This window comes from Ictidomys tridecemlineatus, chromosome 10, assembly GCF_052094955.1.
Source record: "Ictidomys tridecemlineatus isolate mIctTri1 chromosome 10, mIctTri1.hap1, whole genome shotgun sequence".
Classification (NCBI taxonomy): domain Eukaryota; kingdom Metazoa; phylum Chordata; class Mammalia; order Rodentia; family Sciuridae; genus Ictidomys; species Ictidomys tridecemlineatus.
Window position 1 is genome coordinate 137,510,227 of NC_135486.1, and position 17,024 is coordinate 137,527,250.

The 17,024-nt window shown below is 38.4% G+C and overlaps 1 protein-coding gene across 1 annotated transcript in view; it reads left to right on the forward strand.

Moving 5' to 3' along the window:
* LOC101962232 (ATP-binding cassette sub-family A member 17) overlaps positions 1-17,024 on the forward strand; it is a 104,382-nt gene that overhangs the window by 70,102 nt on the left and 17,256 nt on the right. The window contains exons 17-23 of the mRNA XM_078024467.1: positions 304-402; positions 6,232-6,394; positions 7,962-8,268; positions 11,424-11,697; positions 12,028-12,232; positions 12,839-13,058; positions 15,064-15,222. Of these exons, the coding sequence (XP_077880593.1) occupies positions 304-402; positions 6,232-6,394; positions 7,962-8,268; positions 11,424-11,697; positions 12,028-12,232; positions 12,839-13,058; positions 15,064-15,222 (1,427 nt within the window). The remainder of the gene's footprint in view (positions 1-303; positions 403-6,231; positions 6,395-7,961; positions 8,269-11,423; positions 11,698-12,027; positions 12,233-12,838; positions 13,059-15,063; positions 15,223-17,024) is intronic.

Below are 17,024 nucleotides of genomic sequence, written 5' to 3' on the forward strand. Positions count from 1 at the left end.
GCCTTTCCCTTGTAGAGAACTAAGGATGGTGGAAGATTCATTTTCATCTTTAGTAATAAAGTTATTCTTTCCTTCCAGGTTTGAATCTCTATTTACTGATTGTTTTAGGTTTATCCCTACAGGAACCTTCTGAAATCAATGCCATTACTTTTGTTCAAGCCCAAGTTATGAAGCTAGAGCATGACAGGCTAGGTCTTAAACAGAAATCTTGACTCCAAAACTGGGGCCTTTCCCTTGTAGAGAACTAAGGATGGTGGAAGATTCATTTTCATCTTTAGTAATAAAGTTATTCTTTCCTTCCAGGTTTGAATCTCTATTTACTGACCTGGAAATGAAGCAGACAGAGCTGGGAATCACCAGCTTTGGGGCTTCTGTCACTACCATGGAGGAAGTGTTCATTAGGTAAGCAAGAATTCAAATGTATACTCCAAGGACCCTAAATATCATCTATGTAAAAATTTCCTAGTGCTTAAATCTCTTCACAAACTGGCCTCACTGAATGATTGTCCAGTCTCTGACCAGTGCTTCCGATAATGAGGATATTGGATAATGGAGATGATGTTAAGTATAATATTATTCAACAAAATTTACTTATTTATTCATTCATTCATTTATTAAACTTAGGATCTCACACATGCTAGGCAAGTATACTACTACCTAACAAACTTAATTTTAACAGAAATTTCTAACGAATGAAAACAGAAAAATGCATTGTATTGGTCGGGATGCTTTTGCCTACAAATAATAGATAATTATTTAAACCAGCTCCTACTCACCTGGTTTAAACATTTAGGAAAATTTAATACTTCTTTTTATAAATTTTTTATATATGTTTAGTTATTGATGAACCTTTATTTATTTACTTATATGTGGTGCTAAGACTTGAACCCAGTTCCTCACACATGCTAGGCAAGTGCTCCATCACTGAGCCACAAAACCAGCCCTCAATACTTCTTTTAAAAAGAATTTCCAACAGGCTGGGGATGTGGCTTAGAGGTGGAATCCTTGCCTAGAATGCACTAGGCCCTGGGTTCCATCTCCATCGCAAACAAAACAAAACAAAAAACCAAAGCAGGAAAGCTCTGGGTTTGGCTGGCTTACCCATCAAGCAATATCAGTATCCTGAAGCAAGGATGCAGGCTCAATTCTACGAAGGTTTTTATGGATCATTATATACAAACTACCCAAGGGGACACAACAGGCTAGAGGGTGGTAAGGAGTATGGGTCTGGTTTTATCCAGTCTAGCAATATTTATGTTTTAACTGGCAATATGTAGTCTATTTATGAGTACTAATGATATATTCTAATTTATATCTGTCATTTTATTTATATTTTCTACCAGAACTGCCTATCATATATGGCTTTTTAAAAAAAAATTTTAGGTAATAGACACAATAACTTTAAATTATTTACTTATTTTTATGTGATGCTGAGGATTGAACCCAGTTCCTCATGCATGCCAGATGAGTGCTCTACCATTGAGCCACAGCCTCAGCCCTATATGGTTTTTTTTTTTCTCTCTTTTTTGGATGTTTTTTCCTCATTCTATTTTCACCTCTCGCCACACACTAGTTGGAAATTTTGCATTATTGCATTATTTCGTTGATCAGCTTTCTCAGAACTTTCCTTCTGCTGGCAATGTTCTCTATAAGTTGTTTTCATTTGTTCATTTTTATTTTTGTTTTGTTTTATGCTGGTGCAAAGCTCTTGGGTATTTTGAGATGAAAAAAAAAGTGTGTGTGTGTGTGTGTGTGTGTGTGTGTGTGTGTGTGTGTGCGCACGCGCGCATAGGTACCATGATTAAACACAGGGATGCTTAACCATGAGCCACATCCTAAGCCCTTTTTTAATATTTTGTTTAGAGACAAGGTCCCACTGAGTTGCATAGGGCCTCAATAAGTTGCTGAGGCTGGTTTTGAACTTGTGATCCTCCTGCCTCAGCGGAGGATTACAGGCATGCGCCACAGTGCCCAGCTGAAAGAATATTTTTGAAATAATTTTATTCCTTCCTCATTTTTGAAGATTATTTTAATCAGGTTGAAAATTGTTTTCCTTTACTACACAAAAAATAGTATTTCATAGTCAGCGGTTGCTGGGGAAGAGCCACTGGGTTCATCCATTGGTTCTTTGAAAGTAATTTGGATGCTCTTTGTTTTCACTGCTAGAGTTTCTCTATAATGTATCCATGTTTGTGGGAGTTTTGTTTTGTTTTTGAGATTTTTAGCTATTCTGCTTTATCTGATGAACTTCCATGAATTGAGAATGTCTAGCCATTATCTGTTCATACAGTGCCTCAACTCAAACTTCCTTTCTTATTTTGGAGCTCCAGTTAGATGTATGAGATCTTCTCACTGTCTGAACTGTGTAAATCTGAATCTTAACTCCTTTTTCACATTTTTTATGTGGTACTCTCCCTGAGCTACATTCTGTATAATGTTTTCTGATCTGTCATTCAGATAATTGATTATCTCTCCAAATGTTTCTGATCTTTAGTTAAATAATTCCATTGAGGGTTTTTATCCAGAATTACTTTTGCTGTTGTCATTGATGAGAATAGAATTACATTTCTATTGAAGTATAATGTATACCAAAAGGTGCACAGGTATTAAGCCTACAGCTCAGGGTTTTTTTTAATTGTTGGAGTTTTGCATGTTTTGGACACTAGTCCTTTGTCATAAATACATCTTGCCTATATTTTCTTCCAATTGATGCTTTTTTTAAAAAAATTTAATTGATTTTTTTAAAAAACAAATGACAGCAGAATGCATCGCAATTTTTTTTAAAAAGAGAGAGAGAGAGAGAGAATTTTTTAATATTTATTTTTTAGTTTGTTTTCGGCTGACACAACATCTTTGTTTGTATGTGGTGCTGAGGATCGAACCTGCGTCGCACGTATGCCAGGCAAGCGCGCTCCGAGCTACCACTTGAGCCACATCCCCAACCCCTGCAATTCTTATTTACACATATACAGCACAATGTTTCATATCTCTGGTTGTATATAAAGTATGTTCACACCAATTCGTGTCTTCATACATATACTTTGGATAATGATGTCTATCACATTTTACCATCCTTGCTAACCCCTTGCCCCCTCCCTTTCCCTCCCACCCCTCTGCCCTATCTAGAGTTCGTCTGTTCCTCCCATGCTACCCCTCCCTACCCTACTATGAATCAGCTTCCTTAAATCAGAGAAAACATTTGGTATTTGTTTTTAGGGGGGGATTGGCTAATTTCACTTAGCATTATCTTTTCCAACTCCATCCATTTACCTGCAAATGCCATGATTTTATTCTCTTTTATTGCTGAGTAATATTCCATTGTGTATATATGCCACACTTTTTTTTATTCATTCATCTACTGAATATCTAGGTTGGTTCCACAGTTTAGCTATTGTGAATTGTGCTGTTGTAAACATTGATGTGGCTGTGTCCTTGTTATTGTTTTTTTATGCCTTGTCTAAAATATAATTTGCATACCCTTAAATCACAAGTCTATTTCCCTACTTTCTTCTAGGAACTTAATCATTTTAGCTTTTATGTTAGCTTATTATTTTTCTTGCAATTATTTTATGCAAGTTTAATAAGGGATCAAAGTTCATTTTCTTCCACATGGATTTCCAGTTGGGACACACTATTTGTTGAAAAGACTACTTTCTGTGTTAAATTGTTTGCATATCTTCACCAAAAGTCAGTTGACTATATAATTTTCTACATTCTACAGAATGTTCCACTGATCTATTTTGTCCTAAGCCAATACTACACTGTTGAGTAGTATTGTAGTATTGTAGCATGTCTTACAGTCAAGCAGTAGATAGTTGCTTAAGCTTTGTTTTATTTTTTGAAGATGGTTATAGCTATGATAAGTCTTTTGCATTACTGTGTAAATTTTTAAATAAAAATTCACATTTCTATTTTTTTAAATATTTTTTTAGTTATACATTGGCACAATATCTTTTTTTTGTTTACTTATTTTTATGTGGTGCTGAGGATCGAACTCAGGGTCTCTCACGTGAGAGGTGAGTGCTCTGCTGCTGAGCCCCAGCCCCATTTCTATTTTTTTAAAAAGCCTTATTAGTGGCACACAGCTGTAATCCCAGAAACTTTGGATCACTGAGGCAGGAAGATGGTAAACTTAAAGTCAGCCTCAGCAATTGACCAATACCATCTCTCAAAATTAAAAAAATAAATAAAGGGCTGGGGATATATCTCAGGGTCAAAGTGTCCCCCTGTTTTCAACCCCCAGAGAAGGAAGAAAGAAAAGAAAGGAGAGAGAAGCCAAGCACTGTGGTGCATACCTGTAATCCCAGTAGTTTGGGAGGCTAAGGCAGGAGGATTGCAAATTCAAGGCCAGCTTGGACAACTTAATGAGATCTCATCTCAAAATAAAATGAAAAGGTCTGAGGATGTAGCTCAGTGGCAGAGTACCCCTGAAAAAGGAAGAAAGAGGAAAAGGAGAATCTGCTGGAATACTATATCATCAGTTCTGATGATGAACCATACTAAAATAAGATGCTAATAATAGAGGGAGGGGGTGATGGGATCCTATGGGATCCTCTCTGTACTTCCTGCTTTTGGAATTGGGTCTAACAGTCCCAGTCAAGCCTTCAGACAACTGCAGCCCTCATCCATATCTGGACTGCAGCCTCATGAGAAACCTTGAGATAGAATCATCAGCTAATACATTTCCAAATTCCTCACCCACAGACACTGTGTGAAATAATAAATATTTACTGTTGTTTTAGCTGCCAACTTTGGGGATCACCTGTGTAACAGCAATGAATAACAAGTACACCACCTTTTACAGAACAGTGCTGAAGGGGAAATTAATCACAACTTACTGGGTATTTTGCTGTGACAAATTCACAGAAATAGAATAATAACTCAAAGGCCAGGATCATAAATACATTTCTTGGCCATGAACACTTTGCTAACGACAAACTTTTCTTTTTTTCCCTAGGGCAAGGATCAGTAACTTTTCCTTAAAGGTCCTGATTGTATTTTATGCTATATAGGCTTTATGGCACAATCAAGAGTGTTATGTCAGTACTTACATAACCACCTAACATGTAACCTTTTTAAATTTTTCTTGTAGTTGTTAGTGGACAGTAGGCTTTTATTTGTTTACTTTTATGTGGTGATAAGGATCAAACCCAGTGCCTCACACATGCTAAGCAAGCACTCTACCACTGAGCCACAGCCCCGGTCCCACCTAACAGGTAACATTTTAAAAATGTAAAATCCATTCTGAGCTCAGAGCCAGTCAAAAATTGGCCTTGGCTGAATTTGGCCCATAATTATAGTTTACCATCCCCTGATCAAGGGTCTCAGTAGTGCTATATTTTATAATTTTCAATTTTTCTCATAAAATAGATATTAAATTATATGTCATTTTATTCTAATTTTCATTCAGTATTTTTATTTATTTATTTATCATTTTAGTTGTCAATGAACCTTTATTTTATTTATTGCTATTCGGTGCTGAGAACCAAACCCAGTGCCTCACACATGCTATTTATTTATTTATTTATTATAGGCTTTATGGCCCAGCTCTTAGGATCTCAGTGCACATATTTTGTCCTTGGGACTGAAACTGGGGGCACTTTACCCCTGACCTACATCCTCGGCCCTTTTATTTTGAGACAGGGTCTCTTTAAGTTTCTTAGGGCTTCATTAAATTGATGAGGCGGACAATCCTTCTGCCTCAGCCTCCTGAGTTGCTGGGATTATAGGTGTCTGCCACTGCATCTGACTCATGTGGTACTTTTAAAAGAAAATAACAAAAGCTGTTTATGCTAGTGTTGTCTCAGCTCTTTGGAAAAGCCATTGGTTAGTTAACTCAATATATAGTGCTTATATAAGAATTTATAGCTGGACTCCAGTGGTACTTGCCTATAATCCCAGCTGCTTGATGCAGGAGCACAAATTCCAGGTCAGCCTCAGCAATGTAGTAAGATCCTGAATCAAAATAAAATAAAATATAAAGGAATGGGGATGTGGCTTAGTGGTAAAGTACCTCTGAGTTCAATCACCAGCAATGCAAAAGCAATTAAAGATTTTTTTAAAAATCTTGCTACCCAGGATATAATCTAGATATAGCTCCTATTCTGCTCATTATTCTTAACTTCTTAATTTTTCAAATATTATATGACTTTCATTGTTTAAGTCCAATCAAAATGAAATATATTGTGATTTTGAGAGTTTGTATTTGTTTTTGTTTTTGATTTGGTTTAGGGTTTGTATGATGGCAGACTACAGTACAGATATTTCAGCCAAGAAGCAACCCTCTATTCATCCCTATTCCCTGATTAGCAGAGTTCCTGTTGAAAGAATTAAATATCTTCATTCAAGGATCTTCTCATTACAGACTGGTTTACCAATCACACTAAACACTGGAGTAAGCAGCATATTCCAAGTGCATACTAGAAAGGTTTAATTCGTGAAATCACACAATCATTTTGTCAAGAAGTACACATTAACTTTTGAAGGGTCTGTATATAAATGTGCAATTTTTAAGTTTTAAGGACCAGGTCTGCCAGGTTTTGGCAGTATGACACTTTTTGCTTTATTTTGAAAGCAAAAGAGTGATGTTTTAGAGAAGGATTAACCCACTCAAATGGAAGGAAAGTATCAGAAGACATTCTAGTAGGTTCCTGGTCATTCCTCTCACAGGGAAAAAGAGAGAATGAAAGAAACACACTACTGGCCAGAATATGTATTCATTCCTTCACTGTGAAGCAGATTAATTTATACATTCTACCATCTGGAATATAAAAAATTTTAAACATATCCTTATGATGTGGATAACCTATAATATTCTCTTAATATTGAAAAAAGAATATTGACATACATTTTACAAAGTGGTCTTGATTTAGCTGTCTATAAGTATTAATGTAAAATAAGACCATCATGGTCCCAAGTCTTCTCATGAAGTATTACTGTGTGTGACTTCAGATAAGTCATAGCAGAGCCTTTTGGTAAATGCTGAAAGTGATTGTAGCCTCCACCATACTGAGAGTTTCCCCTGGTGGTGTCTGGTAGATAAAATCTTTCAGAAATCAGTCAGTATTTTGGCCATTAATTCAGAAGCCTGTCTCAGACCTGACCACCAAGCTAAGAGGCAGTGGCACCTGGGCCTGAAAGCCCTCCCACACATACCCACCCATGCAGCACCCCACAGAAGCTAAATGGATGCATGCAGCACTACCACCAAGGGTCACCCACCCCAGGCCTGACTCCAGCTCTTAGGATCTCAGTGCATATAACTGCACACTTCAACATTGTCTATTATTGCCACCAGGGATATCTTTGTGCACCAGTTTTGCATATTTACTTGTAGGATACATGACCAGAAGAGGAATTTCTGGATTAAAGATTATGTAAATATTAAATTTTAATTTAAATTTTCAATATTAAAATTAAATTTGTAATTTAATATTTGTATTTGTGTTCATCCAGAAAACTTGTTTTCTGGAGAAGTTGTGCCAAGTGAAAACCCATCCAACACTAGCATTTTCCCTACATTCTTCTCTTTTTTTAATTTTTATTTTTTAGTTATAGGTGGACACAATATTGTTATTTTATTTTTATGTGGTGCTGAGGATCGAACCCAGTGCCTCACGCAGGGCAGGTGAGCGCTCTACCTCTGAGCCATAACCCCAGCCCCCCTACATTCTTCTTAACTTAAAATTTTTACCAGTCTGTGGTGAAAAAAATGGTATCATTTACATTTGATATCTCTAGTATCTTGAGTTGCACTTCCAGATCCTTTCTAATTTACACTCTCTTTTTGTCACTAAACATAAATCATAAAGCATTTTAATTTGAAGTGAATTTTGAACATAATTTAAAAATTAATTAGAATAATCTGAGGAGACTATAAGTGGTTATGAGCCAGGGACCACCTGAGTGCCTCTAGCTTTGGTCACCATGTTGATGCAGTACCTCCTTCTTTTTTATTGTAGTTCAGTCTTCTCTGCCAACAATTCTACGCCATGTTTCTGAAAAGGGTCATATATTCTCGGCGCAACTGGATGGTGATGTTATCTGTACAGATCTTGGTGCCTCTGGTGATCATTATATTAAGCCTCACATTCTTCAACTTTAAAATGAGGAGCATGGGAAGTGTACCCTTACAGTTGGCTCTAAATACATATGGTCAGACTATTGTTGCATTCTTTGTTTCTCAGAATTTCAAACTGGATCCTCAACTTTCAGATCATTTTGCAAATATGCTTGTGGCTCAAGGACAGATTCCTCTGAAAGTCCCAGGTAACTATCAGGCACAGGGCAATGAGGCACAAAGCAGGGCAGTTGTCCTTTGTAGGAAGACAACATTCTTAACTGATAACTGGAAGTCTCAGAAAAAAATCATTCAAACCCCAAATGACACAAAGGCAGGGTTCTTAGAAATGAGACCATGGTATTAAAGCATTCCCCAAAATGAAATTGATGAATTATTCACTATGTTTGAATATGCTGAAAGACTTACACTTCTATCAAGGGAATTTGTGGGTAAATTGGTGATAGATATAAAGAAAACTAAGGAAATGAAGAAAAAAAGAGGACATTATTAATTTCAGGGAAAAAGTTGTACAAAAAGCAATATAGGGCTGGGATTGTGGCTCAGCAGTGCGGCGCTTGCCTAGCATGCATGAGGCAGTGGGTTTGATCCTCAGCACCACATAAAAATAAATAAATAAAATAAAGGTATTGTGTCCAACTACAACTAAAAATATTAAAATAAATAAAACGAAGTTTAAAAAATAAATAAAGTGGCTGGGGTTTTGGCTCAGCGGTAAAGCACTCGCCTCTCATGTGAGACCTTGGGTTCGATCCTTAGCAACACATAAAAATAAATGAATAAAATAAAGGTATGGTGTCCAACTACAACTAAAAAAATAAATATCTAAAAATAAGTAAATAAATAAATAAATAGGGCTGGGGATATAGCTCAGTTGGTAGAGTGCTTGCCTCACATGCACAAAGCCCTGGGTTTAATACCCAGCAACACATAAATAAATAAATAAAGGTATTGTGTCCAACTACAATGAAAATAAATAAATACTTTAAAAATAAATAAATAAAGGCATTGTGTCAACCTACAACTAATATATATATATATATATATTTAAAAAATGAAATATACTATTTGGATCAGCTGTGAATATTTTCACTTATTAATAGTAATGTTGAAACTGACTATCAGTTTAACAAAATTATGATGTAACTCTGATGGGAGGACAGGGAGGAGAAATTCTTAGGGCTTGGTGATGATAGTAAGGTAACAAAATAGCTGCTTTCATAATAAAACATCAACAGGTAAATATGCTAAGATATTTGAAAGGGGGTGCCTCTCATGTGCAGGTACCAGTGATGGTGCCGACAAGGCAAGGTACTATTCTTTCCCGATGTGTCTTATAGAAGAAGTATTTGATTTTTTTAAAAATTATATTCTTGTACTATTTTGATTAAATAAAATCATAAAGTAATTACCTTTTTAATAAATTAAGAGATCAAATGCAGAATATAATGTAACAAAATGCTTTGGGTCAGTTGGAGCACCCATGCCTTAATGTGAATCTTAAATAGTCCCCAAAGACCTGTGTGTGGAAGTCTTATACTCTGGAGTTGGAAGGTTGCAGAACCTTTAAGAGGGAGCAAGTGAGAGGTCTTCGGGTCCTTGGGGGTGTGACCTTGAAGTAGAGAGTGGGACCCCAGCCCCTGTCTCTTCCTCTTTTTCACTTCCCAGTCATGAGGTGAGCAATTTGAGCTACCATGCACTGACAACATGATGTGCCACCACAGGTCCAAAGAAATAGGGCTAAATTACTATGGACAGAAACCTCTAACACTATGGGCCAAAATAAACCTTTTCTCTTTATAAGTTGATAATCTGAAATATTTGTCATAGTAAAGGAAAACTGATTAACATATCTTACCTCTCAAAGCATTCATCTCTTCATATACCAAATGGTCACAATACTAAATCCATCCTCATGGTGTCATTGGTACAATCCCATGGAGGAGAGGAGAGCCTACTGCATATTTGGCATAGCTGGTGCCTAGTAAGCATTCAGTCTGCAGTACTATTGTCATTATTGTTGTCATGATCACTGAAGGTCCTGATTCCACTATGTGCTGAAAATGCAAAGATGAACAACATTTCTACCAGTCCTCAAGGAACTTCCAATCCAGAGGCCTTATGGATAAGGGATGGTACTTATGATATACACTGGAAATGATGGATATATCCCAGCCTTGGAAGATCAGAATAGGCTCCAGAGTCAGAACCTGACATATGAGTAGGTATCAGCCAGTAGAAGGGGAAGGTAACCCAAAGAACATTCCAAACAACAAGCAGAACATCTAAAAGCTTGGGGAACTATATGTGCTTTGGTATAGCAGGCACTTAAAGACATGAGGCTGAAGCCAGGTACAGTGGCCCATGCCTCTAATCCAAGCCACTCAGGAGGCTGAAACAGGAGGATCACAAGTTCAAGGCCAATTAGTGAGACCCTGTCTCAAGTGTAGCCCAATGGTAGAGCACCCTGGCTCTTTAATTCCTAACACACACACACACACACACACACACACACACACACACACACACACACAGAATAAGAAGAAGGAAAATGAAGGTTTATTCTGGCTAATGGTTCTGGAGGCTGGAGAGTTCAAGAGCATGGTACTGACATCTGTTCAGCTTCTAGGAAAGGCCCTGAACTACATCATGACATGGTGGAAAGGTGGGAGGGTCACATGGTGGGATAGGAAGCTGAACTCACTTTCACAATTGTTTTCACATAACTAACCCACTCCCAGAAGACATAATTTACTCTCAGTAATCCCTCCACAAGGGTAGAGCCCCCAAGACCCAAACACCTCCTAAGGTCTCATACACTGTTACCTTGGGGTCCAATTTTCTATATCAGTTTTGAAGGGGACAAATGACATCCAAACCATGGCAAGCAGTGAATGGCTTCTGTACATCTCATGCAGAAATTTGACTTTATCAGGAAGGCAGTGGAGGGTCACTGTAGGTTAGTGGGTGGGTAAGATATGATTAGATGTGTCCTTTCAAGCAGAGACTGGAGGTACTGCATAGAAGGCAAGGAGTTTCATTAGAGGCCACATAGTCCAGGCAGAGATGATGGGGCTCAACTCAATTGAGGGAGCGGGGAGAAGTAGACAGAATTGAAAGAGATATAAAAAATGAAAAAACAAGATTGAGAGACTCACTGGAATTCAGAGTAGGGTGAGATAGGAGGAGGCTTGCTTTTGGATATGGGTTGGCATTTGGTGGAAACACCAACAAGGAGCAGTAAGTTGGGGAGAGCTCGGTCAGTCTTCCCTGTTCTGCAGGGACTGTTGTTATGTTCTCTCAATAATTCTTTCTGTCTGCTTGGTATTCTGCTCCCTTCTAGGTCCTGTAGAGGAGTTTCTATTGAAAAAGGCAGAAGCGGAACCCGAGGACTTTAATAGGCTGTATGTGGTAGCAGCTTCCTTTGAAGATGTAGATAACCACACCATAGTGAGAGGGCTGTTCAACAACCAGGCGTACCATTCCCCTGCCTTGGCTCTGACTCTGGTGGACAATTATCTCTTCAAGTTGCTTTCTGGTGCCAGGGCTTCCATTACCGTTTCCAACCACCCTCAACCTCAGACAGCCATGGAGTTCTCAGAGAATGTCTTATACCAGTATGTATAACTTTCCTTCTCTCAAGTTCAAGCTTACTCATCTGTAGGGCTTCTTGCTTTGTTACCTATTTCTTTCTTTGTTTCTTTTTAAAAAATATATTTAGTTGTACATGGAGGTAATGTCTTTATTTTGTTTATTTATTTTTATGTGGTGCTGAGGATCAAACCCAGTGCCTCACACAAGGGAGGCAAGCACTTTACCGCTGGCTGAGCTACACCCCAGCCACCTCTTTGTTTCTTATTTAATTAAAAATTATTATTTTGGAGAGGGCTGCTGAACCCAATTTTACTTAAACTGCTGCCTTTCTCTTCTTATCCTATCTTTTACAGGGGCCCTAAAGGACATTATCTTGTTATCAACTTGCTTTTTGGAATGGCTTTTCTATCTAGCTCTTTTTCCATGTTGACGGTCAGAGAGAGACGAATTAAGGCCAAGCACATTCAGTTCATAAGTGGAGTTTACATGGCTGCTTTCTGGTTCTCCGCTATGCTGTGGGATCTCCTGTCCTTCCTTGTCTGCACTCTGCTCCTGATAGTGAGTGTTGAGTGGTGTTGGGCCCTTTCCTACAAAATGCTTGCCTTGGTGACACCTGTGTGAAACTGGAACCAGCTCAGAAATCCAGCCTGGCAGCCCAACCCTGACTAGGGGTCCTAGGAGTCAAGCTCCTTCAGAGGACCTCAGTAAAAGATGACTCAGCTGCAAACATCCTTAGGAACAGTGGGCCCTGCTCTAGGGCCTTTATGCAGCACCTACTGTGCTGCTGCCTCAAGCTAATGAGAAGCAATGCTCTGGGGATGTGTGTTTATTGTCCATAAATATATCTCCAGAGAAATGACAGGTTGAAATATTTGACTGTAGTTGAATTGAGTATTTTGTGGGTTCCCTAGTTACTTGATGCAGAATGGATCCCTTCCTGCTTTGTTCTCTGCACGCCTTATTGCACTGCACATTTCTAGGGCAGCAACCTAAAAGCAGAGCCCAGAACTTGTTCATCACTGCACAAGTAGATGAGGGAAAGAAAGGAAGTGCCAGTGAAGTATAGCTAACACCTTACTTTTAAAACTGAGGTTACCATATTTATTTTCCAGTGTTTAGGATGGAGTCTTAATGATTTTTCCCAAATCCTTCTCCTTTCCTTAGGTGGTGTTTTTATACTACAAGGAAGAAGCTTTTACACACCATGAGAATGTGCTGGCCATGATCTTGATGTTGATGCTGTATAGCTGGGCTATTATCCCCTTCATCTATGTGAACAGCTTCTCTTTTGACAGTGCTGGTAATGCTTGTGTTAAGCTTGTCATCATGCTCACCTTCTTGAGCATCGGCCCCATTGTGCTCGTCTCAGTCACAGGTGAACAAGGTGAGGGCAAGGTCACTTCCACATATCACATAAAGCTATAATTTTTCCTCCAGCATCTGCAGAATTTGTACCCATTGAAAGTACATGTCCAGGGATGAGGTTGTGGCTCAGCAATAGAGTGCTTGTCTCGCACGTGTGAGACCCTGGGTTCGATCCTCAGCACCACATAAAAATAAATAAACAAAATAAAGACATTGTGCCCGTGTATAACTAAAACAAATATTTAAAAAAGAAAAGAAAAAGAAAGTACATGTCCACCGAAGATCTGTAAGTATTCACAGTAGCTCTGGGTTGAAGAGTTCCAACTGGAATAACCCAAACACACATCTCCAGGAGGATAGAAAAACACTTCTGTCACATCTGTTCAGTAGATCACTGCTCAGCAATAAAACAGGAGCATGCAGCAGTGCAGCTGAATACCATACCAAAGATATAATGAACAAGAGTACACAGTCTGCCATACCTACTGTGAAGACCATGAGCAAACAGAACTAATCCTGGGGACAGAATCAGGAAAGTGATTGCCTTAGGTTGAAGGGAGAAGGACAGGCTAATGTGTGGACACTGGGGACCTTTCTGGAGTGATGAGATGTTCATTGTCTTGATTGGGGTTGACTACATGGGCTTATATACTTATGAAAAATCCATCAAATTGTCTACCTACAATCCTTGAATTTCAATAAAATGAATTATTCTTTAAGAAAAAATATAATATTTACATGTGCCAAGGTTGAGGGAAGGATGTTTGGTGAGTGTGTAATCAGAGTTTAAAAAAAACTTAAACTGAGCAGCATTCACAATTTACACCTAGAACCGGAATCTTCATGTTTATGTTGCCATCTCTCTTTGGGTCAGGGTTGTACAGCCACCTGATACATTACATCTAAAATGCTCTTTCATTTGTATTTATGCAAAAGTCTCCTTCATATTGACTTTGAGGGCATTTTTACTTTAAAATAGGTAACAGGCCAGGCACACTGGCTCACACCTATAATCCCGGCTCCTCAGGAGGCTGAGACAGGAGGATTGCAAGTTCAAGTTCAGCCTGGGCAACTTAAGATCCTGCTTCAAAATAAAAATTTTAAAAGGGCTGCAATGGTATAAAGCTTTCCTACCATGTTTGAGGCCTGGGTTGAAACCCCAATACTGAAGAAAAACAACCACAACAACAGCAAAGTTTCCTTCTGCTTTTATCTTAGGAGTCATTCTGTCTCATAAAGGACTCTTAATAAGAGTTTTATCTCCACAAACTGTAGAGGCTACAACCACATCATTCTTATCTGTCTTTAGGATGTCATTCCAACAGCTGTGAAGCTGACCCCTAGACCCCATTCTATATGGCCTCAGTTGACATCGAACCCATTCATTGCCTTCTTCCCTCCACTATGCCAGCGTGGTAGCCTTACAGTCACTGACTTTTCCAGACACACTATGTTCTTTCTTATTGTCCTGCATGAACAGATAGAATAGAAGTAAAATGTCAGGCTGGGGGCTGTGTCACATGCCTGTGATCCCAGAGACTTGGGAGACTGAGGTAGGAGGTTCACAAGTTCAAGACCAGCCTAGGCAACTTAGAGTGACCCTGTCTTAAAATAAAAAGTAAAATAAAAGGGACTGAGGATGTAGCTCTGTAGTGAAAGTGACCTTGCATTCAATCTTTAGGACCAAAGAAGAAGAAGGAGGGCTAAGGTTGTGGCTCAGTAGAGTGTGGCTAGGTAGAGTGCTTGCCTAGCATGTGTGAAGCACTGGCTTCAATTCTCAGTTCAGTAAAATAAAAGTATTTAAAAAAAAAAGAAGGAGGAGGAAGAGCAGCAAAGTGATAGATTTAAGAAACAGAGAAAAATACTCATGGCTTGGAGACTGAAAGACGACAACACAGGGAACATGAAAACCAGGAGTCAGGGAAAGCCAGGCTTTTGGTCTGGAGGCCTAGAGTGTGATGGTCTGAGGTGAAGATGTGCCCTTTTCATCCTGAAAGTAGTCAGTGTTTTCATTCTCTTTACAGAGTTGGGCTACACAGAAATCTCAGAGTCCTTGGATCATACTTTTCTAATACTTCCAGGACACTGTCTGGGGATGGCTTTTTCCAACTTGTATTACAACTTTGAACTACAAAAGTTTTGTAATTCCAAGAATCTGAGCCAGATTGAGTGCAAAGAAGTTTGTGAGTATTTAAATGTAATTTGTTAATTACATTTTATTTAGATATATTCAGATAATGTTCTTCCTTTTATGTAAAATGGTATAGTAATGTAAGATTTATGTAAAATTGCATATAACCTATGTACATCCTCCCATGTACTGTATTGATGTATTTATTTTTTGGTACTGGGGATTGAACCCAGAGACACTTTGCCACTGAGCTACATTCCCAGTCCTTTTTATTTTTTTTGTTTTGAGACAGGGCCTCACTAAGTTACTGAGGCTGGCCTTGAATTTGTGATTCTCTTGCCTCAGCCTCCAAGTCACTGGGATTATAGATGTGTGCCACCATACCCAGCCTCTTAAATAGTTTAAATCATCACTAGATCATTTATAATACTGAATATAATATAAATGTTATATAAATAGATGATATGCAGTATCACTTAGAGAATAAAGACATAAAAATCTGTTCAGTACAGATGCAATTTTTCTTTTCTGAATATTTTCAACTCATGATTGAGTGAATGCAGAGTTTATAGATACAGAAGGCTGGTTTTATTATGTCATTTTACAAAGGTACTTAAGCATTTGTAGATATTTATGTTCAGGAGGAGTCTTGGAATCCATGCTATGCAGATAGTGAGGAATGACTCCAACCTGCATGTGCACCAAAAAGAGATTGGTTAATAAACTATGGTATATATACATACATACAATATAAAATGATGCAGGCATCAAAAAGAATTATTTTGATCTGTGTGTCCTCATGTGGTTAGTGTCCATTATGCATTATTAAATGAAACAGTAAATTGGGGAAGATAATGCATAGTGTCATTCCACATTTATTTTATTTTTTTTTTAAAGAGAGAGTGAGAGAGGAGAGAGAGAGAGATAGAGAATTTTTTTTTAATATTTATTTTTCAGTTCTCGGCGGACACAACATCTTTGTTGGTATGTGGTGCTGAGGATCAAACCCGGGCCGCACGCATGCCAGGCGAGTGCGCTACCGCCTGAGCCACATCCCCAGCCCCCCACATTTATTTTAAAAGATAATATCTAGGGCTAGGCACAGTGATTCATGCTTGTAATCCCAGAGGCTCTGGATTCTGAGGTGGGAAAGTGACAAGTTCAAAGTCAGCCTCAGCAACTTACTGAGGCCCTAAGCAACTTAGCAAGATCCTGTCTCAAAAATAAAAAAAATAAGCCAGGTGCAGTGGTGCACGCCTGTAATCCCAGCAGCTAGGGAGGCTGAGACAGGAGGATCTCAAGCTCAAAGCCAGCCTTAGCAACTTAGTGAGGCACTAAGCAACTTAGTGAGACCCTGTCTGTAAATAAAACACAAAATAGGGCTGGGGATATGGCTCAGTGGCTGAATGCCTTTGAGTTCAATTCCTGGTACCAAAAAAAGAAAATAAAAAGATGTTATTTTTAAAAAAAAAAAGGGTTGGGGGTGCTGGGAATGTGGCTCAAGAGTAATGCACTCACCTGGCATGCACGGGGTGCTGGGTTCGATCCTCAGCACCACATAAAAATAAAGATGTTGTGTCCACCGAAAACTAAAAAATAAATGTTAAAAAATTCTCTCTCTCTCTCTCTCTCTCTCTCTCTCTCTCTCTCTTAAAAAAAAAAAGGTTGGGGATGTGGCTCAGTGGTTAAGTCTTCTTGGGTTCAATCCCTGGTACCAAAATAATAATAATGCAACAACAACATCTAGAAAATATAGAAGAATCATGCACAAAACTATAACAATATACCTTTACTTTATACCTTTATCATTTTTCTCTTTTTTAAAATAATTTTAGTTTTAGATGGACACAATAT